The sequence below is a fragment of the Silene latifolia genome, chromosome Y (assembly GCF_048544455.1).
Source record: "Silene latifolia isolate original U9 population chromosome Y, ASM4854445v1, whole genome shotgun sequence".
NCBI lineage: Eukaryota > Viridiplantae > Streptophyta > Magnoliopsida > Caryophyllales > Caryophyllaceae > Silene > Silene latifolia.
In genome coordinates, this window is record NC_133538.1 from 300,322,863 (window position 1) to 300,333,384 (window position 10,522).

Here is a 10,522-nt window from a genome sequence, read left to right on the forward strand (position 1 = left end):
AGCATAACATCTGACTTGGAAGCAGTATAGTAGCTGATCTTCACCTTGGCAGCCTCCACATTATCTACCCTGGCTCGCACTTCCCTGACTGGGGCAGACAAACCAACCTCCTCTATTTTTCTCTTCGAGTTCTTTGAACTTGTTTCACAGAGGAGTATGACAGTAGAAACCTTGGAACCATCAGGAAACTTGGTTAAATCAATAACAGGCTCAGCATCATCGCCTCCCTGGGAGCCTTCCTCCTTAATCTTAGCCAGCCTGGCTGAAAGGTCAGCCATACCAAACCTGGCAAGGCGAGTGGATGACCTAGTAGCTATAGCACGAAACACTATATTAGCAATAAAGACCAATGCTATCATGAAAAAACCAAAATAAAAAGTAAAGAAAAAAAACAAAATTGACTTACTGCCTGAGGTAGAAGCACTAGCAACCTTCGAAGGCTTTGGTACCCTGGCAGCACCGTCAGTCTTCAGGCAACGAGGGAGATGACCATCCCCACAACAAAGAGGCAAAGTCCTTTCCATTGGAGGAATAGCAAGAAAAGCGGAAATATTTGCAGTAGGGTACTCAATTTCAGTAACCCAATCATCAACTGCGCATGAAGGAGGTATAATTCGATTTAATTTATTTTAAACTAACGAATAAACATGCATGATAAAAGGAAAAGCCAGGGCACTCACCACCAACACAAGCATCATAGTTTAAATACGCTAGATCAGGGCCCACAGAATTGGTCCTGATAAACATATACCCAGCAGCCCAGTTCTTGTCATGGCCGCTATCCAGATTGCTGAGAAGAGGAGTAGTAGAAGGCCTGACTTTGAAACTTATGCGGCCAGGACTATTGGTTTTGACAGCGTAGCAGGCTTTCAAGTCTTCAAGAGAAAGAGAGATATTATGTTTTTTGCAGAGATATTCAACAGAGCAGACTATTTTCCACACCATAGGCATCAGCTGATAAGAAGGCACACCAATCTCTTTGATGACATCCACCATAAGTGGAGAGAAAGGAAACTTGTAACAAGCCCTGAAGGCCCAAACATGAATACAGAACCAACCAGGACATGCCCAGTCAGCCCTGACAGGAGAGTTTTCAGAAATCCAGACTTCAGATCGACAGGAATAATTCCCTTATCCTTCAACACCTTTTCAAATTCAGGTTTCATACGATTTATAAGAGACTGATCATCTTTCAGAGCTTTTATGGGTTTGAATTCAAATTCACCATGGAAAATTGAAATCATCTCGAGAGGAGAATCAATCGATTTTTCAACCACAAGAGGTTGAGCAGCAGAAGATAAAGGGAGATTTTCAGAGGTGGTTTCTTCAGGGTTCTGAACGAATGGAGTTCCAGGAGGCATCACTCCCCTGGAAGATTTCTTTTTTGCCGCCATTGTTGGAAGATTATTGAAGAATTATTAAGAATTAAATTAAGAAATTAAGAGAACTCGAAAAAGAAGATTAAATTAGATGGAAGTGGATTTTGGTGAAGATCAAATCAATGAAGTGAAAGAGTATTTATACTCGATTAAATTAGGGTTTCAACCGGAACTTGCAAAGATAATTATTAAGGGAGTTGCAGTAATTGCAACACGCGTCATTAAACAGCCGACTAGCCGTTACAGAAGCCAATCAGCCATAATTCAACCATTGAGCAGTTTACCAAAATTAGAAGTTATCTCCTTATATCTGGCCTGACCCAGCGAAGATAAGGAGATAAGGGGCAATTGTTAAGCCTGGAAACCCGCTGACATCCCTGGAAGATATACTACCTCGACCTGACCATCAGGGTATCAGGACATCAAGCTACCAGGACACATGAAGACATGCGTCACGCCATGGAGAGGATAACGGTCAAAATATCAGGACGATATTTGACCAAGAATTCATATTATCGAAGAATATAAGCACAATAATTAGGAGCATTAATTGGAAAGATTCTGCTGTTAAAGACAGCAATTAAGGGGCGAAATAAAGAGCATTAGTCCGGGTAATTAAGACAGAATATTTGGCATTAATGACGAGATTATTCAGTCGTTCAGCATTGCTATATAAGGAACACTTGGAAATCATTTGAAGAAGACCAAGACATATACAAGCATACGACATTCTCTTACAATACTTAAGCTAATAATGATCAATTGTGCTAAATATTCAATATTATAATGAAATCCTCTCCTGGCTTGGTGCCCGTGGTTTTTTCCCATTTAAGGGTTTTCCACGTACAAAATTCTTTGTCTTATTGTTATTCTTTTATCGTACTTTTTTGTTCAAGTTTTATGCCCTGTCATACTTACCCACAGATTAATTCGAGCTAGTTAACCTTGCCTAGACCTACCCTGACCTGATTTTGCCTTGCGCAAAATCCATACAAAGCAGTACCCAATAACCTTCTGGTATTTGACTCTCTAAGGCGATTCTAAGGGAAAGAATTTTGATCTCTATTAGGAGTATGGCTTCCATCCCATAGACTAGTGAGTATGGTGTTGCCCCGGTGGGTGTCCTAACCGATGTGCGGTATCCCCACAAAGCAAACGGTAATTTTGCTGGCCAATCATGATACTTGTCAGTCATCTTCTCAATTATAGTTTTCACATTTTTATTTGCTGCTTCAACTGTCCCATTCATTTGTGCCCTATAGGTAGACGATTTTCGATACCAAATTTTATATTGCTCTATTAAACTAGCCACATCCTTCTTAAAATGAGAGCCATGATCACTAAATAACTCATGTGGAACCCCATATCGACAAATAATATTTTCTGTGATGAACTTAGCTACATGTTTTGCCGTTAAAGTAGCGCATGATGCTTCTTAAACCCATTTAGTGAAGTAGTCGATTGCTATTAATATATATTCATGTCCACCTATTCCTTTTGGTGTGATTTTTCCGATTATATCTATCCCCCTTATTGAAAATGGCCATAGAGATGTGAGGTTGTACAACAACGACGGGGGAAGGTGTTGCGCATTCGCATAAATCTGACATTTATGACATTTCTTAACGTAATTGCAGCAGTCGTGTTCCATCGTGGACCAAAAGTATCCTGCTCGCATAATTTTTTTTAGCAAGCATTCGGCCATTCATGTGAGGCCCACATGTCCCACTATGTACATCGTCCATTATGCGTTGAGCGACTTTCTCATCCACGAAAAGAAGTAAAATCCCTTGTGGGGATTTCTTGTATAATTTTCCTTGGCTGTGGATATATTGTGCCGCAAGTCTTTTTATTGCCCGTTGGGTTCTTATGTCGGAGTTTGGTGGGAAATCCTTATCTATATGATAATTTAAATTGTCTCTGAACCATGGATTGCGGTCGTTGCTTGTATCTTCCATGGTCATATAGTATGCAGGCTGTTCTCTTCTTTCTATGCAAAGTGGGATATTGTCCAGTTCATTTGGTATACTGATCATAGAAGCCAATTTTTCTAAGGCGTCCGCAAATTGATTTTCTTCCCGAGAAAGGTATGTGAATTGAGGACGATTTTCAAAATATTTGAGCATGTTCTCGAGATATGTTTGATATAATGAAAATCCCTCACTTCGAACCTTCCATTTGCCTAATATTTGGTTTATGATTAATGATGAATCTCCATAAACTCTTAAATTTCTCACACCCAAAGCTATGGCAGCTTGAAGACCTAGTATACATGCTTCATATTCCACCTCATTGTTAGTTACGCTAAAATCTAGCTTGACTGATAATGGAGTATGTGCTCCATCCGGTGATATTATAAGGACACCTATGTCATATCCCATTTGATTTGATGCACCGTCGAAGAATAGTTCCTAGGATTCGTCATTGGTAACTAAAATTTCTTCATCTGGGATGTTGTATGCTTCCTCCTTTTCTTCTTGAACAAGGAATTCGGCCAAATAATCTGAGACCGCTTTGCCTTTTATGGACTTGTGGGTCATAAACATTAGGTCAAATTCTGACAACATCATGGTCCATATTGCAATTCTTCCATTAAGTACTGGTTTCTCGAAGAGGTATTTCATGGGGTTCATTCTTGATAAGATATGAATCGTGTGGGTTAACATGTAATGCCGTAATTTTTTAGTTGCCCACACAAGTGCTATGCACGTCTTCTCGATGGGGGAATACTTGGTTTCGTATTCGAGAAACTTTTTACTTGAATAATATATAGACTTCTCCTCCCTTTCTTGAACTTGTGCTAACATTGCCCCCATTGTTTCCTCTGTAACAGTCAGATATAATAGGAGTGGTGTTCCTGGTCTAGAAGGGACCAAGATTGGAGGATTTTCTAAATATTTTTTTACTGTTTCGAAAGCTTCCTGACATTTCTCATCCCATTCAGGGGACGCCCCTTTCTTAAGCTTCTTAAAAATTGGTTCACAAACCATGGTAAGCTTGGATATAAACCGACTAATGTATTGTAATTGCCCTAAAAATTCAGGAACTTGCTTATCTGTCTTTGGTGGTGGCATATTACTAATTGCCTTGATCTTGGATGGATCAGATTCTATTCCTCTTTCACTGACGACGTACCCCAAAAGTTTCCCGAGGTAACTCCAAAGGCATATTTCTGTGGATTAAGTCGAACGTTATATTTTCTGAGTCGACTAAAAAATTTTCTTAATGTCGTCGTGTGGCTTTCCCTATCACGTGATTTCACTATCATGTCGTTTACATATACCTCGACTTCTTTATGCATCATGTCATGTAAAAGTGTAGTGGCTGTTCTTTGATAAGTGGCCCCTGCGTTCTGTAGTCCAAAAGGCATCACTGTATAACAGTAAGTGCCCCATTCTGTGATAAAACTAGTCTTTTCCATGTCATTTTTAGCCATTTTTATTTGATTATAACCCGCATAACTGTCGATAAAAGAGAGTAATGCATGGCCTGCAGTGTTATCCACTAAAACATCAATATGGGGTAGTGGAAAATTGTCCTTCGGGCTGGCTTTATTAAGGTCTCTGTAGTCTACACACATCCTAACCTTTCCTTCCTTTTTGGGTACGGGAATAACATTTGCCACCCATTCTGGGTAGTTAGCTACTTTTATAAAACCTGCATCTATCTGCTTTTGTATTTCCTCTTTTATTTTTCATGCCCATTTTGATTTCATCCTTCGTAGTCTCTGTTGTACTGGTTTTGTATCATGATACAAAGGAATAGTATGTTCCGCAATTTCTCTATCTATGTGCGCCATATATTTATATGACCATGTCAAAACATCATTAAATTCTTTGAGAAGATCTATTAATTTTGCTTGTTCCTCCGTTTTGAGTGACAAACCAACTTTTATTTCTTTGATTTCATTTTCGGTTCCAATATTTATTAGCTCAGTTTCTTCAATTATTGATGTTCTTTCTTCTTGGTTTTTCATTGCTTTTATGATTTCTTTTGGCCACTCGTCATCATTAGAAACTAAACAATCAAAAGGAGTGGAAGAGCCAGACGAATAATTGAAAGTTACTTTATTACTTTTAGAAAGAAGTATATCAAGAAGTAAGTCACTAGACTCATTATTGATAAGGGGATTCCCTGACTCATCCTGGATAGAAATTGGGGTATTCCCCGACTCACTAGGAAGACCAGACTCACTATTAGACTTACTAGGGACACTATATCTACGTTCAAACCCTTCATCGGACTCGGTTTTGGACTCGGTTTCAGACTCAGCTTCTTTGAAGACGGACCCTTCTCCTACACTTATCTTGAACTGTTTTCCATCTAATGTAGTCCATTTGCAAGTCTTGCACCACCCATGCTGAGTATTGTGGTAAGGAGTGATTAACCTAGACGGATTAAAGTTGTCATCTTGAAGTGCCATGGTAAAATGATTCAGATTGCTCTCACATTCTTGCCCAAACAGTAAACCAAATGCATTATTGTTTTCTTCTTGCATCCAATCTTCTGTCGAGACTTTCAAGGGAAGTTGAGGTGCTTTCGAAGCCGAGAAGTAACACTCTTCAAATATTTCAAATCCTGGGACTACCTTCTTGGTTTTCTCTACAAAGAATGGCTCGGGAAAACCGTAGTATGGAAAATAGCCCCCTTCTTTAATAAATTGACCATTTAAAGTGTGTGGGTATGCACGTATAGTTTCATCAATAGATTTAGTGTCTTTATCGGCTAACTTTTTCTTCATTCTCTGAGCCAATGCTTCTTTTAATTCTTTCGAGGATTGTTGATAGCCTAAACTAAAGAGGTGGTGTCTTTTTTGGTTAAGTGTAGGGTTGGATGCCCGTTTTGGTTTTTTACCGAGAGTTGTATCATGTATATATCCTCTACTTTTCATGATGGAGTTGACTATAGCATTTGGGTAGTAAGGTGGAGCCTCCCATTTTACCCTCTTTATTTTCTTCAAAAACGAGAATGACTTCGCAAAATCCCCACATGTCCATGTCTTCTTGGTCATGGTCAACTTTCAATATAGGATTGGGTGTTGCCTCGACCTTAATTGGTGTTGCATCTAAAGTAACCACTGATCCTTGAATAATCATCTTGACTTTTTGGTGTAAAAAGGAGGATATAGCGTTAAGTTCGTGGAGCCAAGGTCTTCCTAGGAGAAGGTTATACGTAGCTTGGATATCGATTACTAAGAACGAGACTTTCTTTACAATTGGTCCTGTGGTGACATTAGTGGTCAATATTCCTAGCACGTCTCGACGCGTATTATCATATGCGCGCACAACTCGATTAGTCTTCTTAAAATCTTTATCTCCATATCCTAATGCTTTGGCGGTTCGTAAAGGGCATAGATTCACAGCTGAACCATTGTCCACAAGTGAGAGGGGAACACATTTCTTGTTGCATATTGCTGTTAAATATAAAGCCTTATTATGTTGTACTCCTTCAGGTGGTAAATCCTTATCAAAAAAGGTGATTGATGGTGCATCTCTTTCAGCTGTTAAGAAGTTAGCTAATTCTGTTGGGGTTGTTTCGGGAGGTACACTCATACTAGTTAAGGCATTTAAAATTGCTTGGCGATGCTCAAGTGAATTACAAAGCAAATCCCAAATACTAATATCTGCTTTTAGCTTCTTAAATAGTTTAATGAGAGTATCTTCTTCACTCTTATTTACTTCTTCCTTGTTTTCCATGGCCTGGAATGGGCTTTCCGTTGTAGGTTTAGAGTGCCTACCTGTGCGCGTGAGATGTTGTACATCTTTTGAAACTTCGGACTCACTCTCACTTTCTTCTCCCCAAACATTATGCTTAGAATGGTTACCAGTGGGAGTGAGATGTTGCGCATCTTCTTTTGAAATTTCTGACTCACTTTCACTTTCTTCTCCCCAAACATTATGTTTTATATCATCATTGCCCCAATCATCCTCTTCGTCACTTGCCCATATACCCATAATGTCAACTGGCTTGATATATTTAGAGGAATTTTCGACGATGCTTGTAGTTGAGATGACTAGAACATCATTGTTGTGTGATCCTAAGGGATTATGTTTGTTATTCGGGCGCCGAGCTGCTTTAGTTATAGGAATAGTGTGATTGTCGATTAAATTTTGGATCGCACCTCTTAGAGTCCAACAATAGTCAGTATCATGTCCTTTTCCCTGGTGATATTTGCAATACGCATTTTCATTCCATCTTCAATTTTTGTTTATTGGATCTGGAGTGGGTTCAATAGGTTTTAGATCGCCTAATTTTATTAAGCGTGCCAATGCTTATGGTAACGTCATTCCTAACTTGGTGTATGCCCTTCCTGGTCTTTGCTCTCTTGTTGACGATAAAGAGTTAACCGTGTCCCCTTTCTTGGATGTTGATGCGAAATTTTTCTAGTCTTTGTTAAAGGCACACTTGTTATGAGATTTTGCACTATTTTCTACCGCGTCATCTTCTATCTGTATTCCAATCTTATTTAAACGTGCAAAGGAATCTATACGAGCATAACGTAAATATTGCTTGTAAGGATCCCTTAAGTTTTTCACAAAGATATCCACTTGTTCTGACTCGGGTGGTCTTTCGATCATTTTTGCGGCTTTCTCTCTCCAGCGTGCTAAAACTTCTGTGAAACCTTCCTTATCTTTCTGTTTTGTGACTTCTAAGTCTCTTTTAGTGATTAGGAGCTCAGCATTACTGGAGTATTGTGTCAAGAATTCTCTTTTTATGTCATCCTAAGTAGAGACCCGTATGGGGTCTAAGGAGAAAAACCAACTTCGGGCTACATCTTCTAGAGTGGAAGGAAAAATAGCCGAAAAAAATGATATATCCACCTCTTTCAAAGCTATTGCTTGACAAAACTTCTTATGTGGTGAGCTGGATGCTCTGTACCCTTGAGTTTTGGTAGGTCAGCAATCGAAAACTTGGGCGGTAGCTTTCCTGGCATGTTTGGCATGTTACACTGAACACCTAGCATGTTAGCATACTTGGTGTGTCGTTTGAGTAGTTTTTCCATATCCTTGAGCTTTTTGGTTACGTCATCCTCACCACTACTATCATCCTTGATTCTATCTTCGATGGACGACAATCGGTTGGTCAAAACGGATAGAGCATCCTTAAGGTCTTTGACTGATTCTTCGGGTGACATGGTTCCTGGTGGTTGAGTTACAAGTACGATTTGCGGTATACTAATTAGTCGTCCTGCACCTGTCTCTCTTTCCCAAGCAGGGGTGATTATTTGGTTAGGATCCTTTTTTCTCCTCCCTATCCTGGATCATGGCATTTAGCATTTTATTTTAGAGAAAGAATTTAACCTTTTTTTTAAAAAATAAAATAAAAATGCTAAAAGAAGACGTCTTTTTTTTTAAAAAAAAAAAAAAAAAAACCAAGATGCTTGAAAGACTCGTAATCTTGTTAAGACCGTGGTACTGAATCGACGACACTTCACGCACAACATGACCCCAGCAATTTCCTTATATTAATGCTCATGTTTAGCCTATAAGCTATTGGTAAGACAAAGACACCTAAGGATTCACACAATTTTTTTTAAAAAAAAAAACAAAAACTTCACGGTTGGTAAAGACGTGTACTAATGCATGCATATGATAATTTTTTTTAACGTCTATTAGTGAAGGGATAATTACATGTAAGACTATGACAAAACAAGAGGACTCAAAATGCATTAATGCTCTCCTAGGTAGCACGGACACTTCTCCTAATCAGTCGTCCCATGTCTGACACCGTGTCGGACACCGACACTCCTCGGACACACGTCGAAACGTGTCGGACACATATAAAGCCGTGTCTAACTTTCTACATTTATTCGGGCACGTGTCCGACGCGTGTCCATGGTATTCCGACGCGTGTCCATGACATTTGGACATCATTTGGGTGAATGATGTTCTTTAAGCGTGAAATGAGCGGTCGAAAGAGATTGATTAAAAGATTCTTTTGGATGGTAAATGGAAATGAATTATAATCAAGGGCAAGTTTTAGCTTCACTTATTTAAATTTAATATCAAATACTTTTATAAAAATAAAATCAAATGTTTATAATTATAAAAATATATATTTTATTAAATTTAATAACGTGTCCCGTGTCCTAAATTTCAAGGGATGCCGTGTCACGTGTCCGTGTCGTGTCCGTGTCCCGTGTCCGTGTCCGTTTTTGTGCTACCTAGATGCTCTCTATGGTGAAGTTTATTGGTTGAAGATTGGGTACTCACAACATTAAAATATCATTACATCCGCGGTGCGAGCGCGCGATGAGACTAGGGTATTTTTCTCTTTTGTGTTCACCCAGTCGAATGGACCAAACGAGTTGCCAAAAGACGACGTTATGAGGTGGAAAATACGCCGTAAGGCTTAGTCGGTCGAATGGACCTTCCAAGTATACAACTTATTTTCCGAGGGAGAATTATGGTAGCTTAAAAGATGTAAAATTGGCTTACGAGGAGCCTACACCAAAAGACATGCTATTAATTATTATTATACAAACAAAAGATGATTAATAGTGATAAAGGAAAAAGAAATAAAAAGATAAGTTATGCCGAAACCGAATACTACGAGCCAGATATTGAAACACATGCCAACTGTCAAGCAAATCAACACTAGTAACTTAGAACGAAGAAAGCACATGTACGTTTTAAAATTAGATTAGAATCAATGATAGTGGCGGCAACAATTGGTATTTTCATGATGCAACTTGTATACAGATTAGATCTTAAATACAAGAAGGGTAAAATTTCGTCAAAAATACAACAATATAAATAGATTTCAAGTCTTATCCTTTTATTAATTGTCCAGCGGAGTCGTCACTGTGAGATCCCGTGAAAAATCTCAATTTTTAGGTAAATAATATAATAGGAGTCGCCAGTAGGTTTTATAAAAAACATACAAAAATAGTTTTAACTGAAAAAGTCCCGTTTGATCCCTGGAAACTGTGTAATGATCTCAAGGCCCATCTCGTTAGTAAGCTACAATTTATATGTAAAAAATGTTCCTCCCAAGGTTTGAACCCTTAACCTTGAGGTTACATACCACCTTCTCTACCATTGAACCACTTGTATTTAGTATTTATTTAAATATTAGAATATAATATATCTTATCATAGGAGATATTATTTATTTTTATTTACAAAGTACATTTATTTCAAA

The 10,522-nt window shown here is 38.5% G+C and overlaps 1 protein-coding gene across 1 annotated transcript; it reads right to left on the bottom strand.

The window, feature by feature from the left end:
- Window positions 1-3,001: 3,001 nt before the first annotated feature.
- Window positions 3,002-3,760, bottom strand: LOC141631017 (uncharacterized). Its single transcript, XM_074443744.1, has one exon. It carries the CDS (start codon window positions 3,758-3,760, stop codon window positions 3,002-3,004), a length of 759 nt encoding a protein of 252 aa, XP_074299845.1.
- Window positions 3,761-10,522: the final 6,762 nt, after the last annotated feature.

Coding starts and splice junctions, on each gene's coding strand:
- LOC141631017 (XM_074443744.1), bottom strand. CDS start 3,760: ATGGGATATGACATAGGTGTCCTTATAATATCACCGGATGGAGCACAT.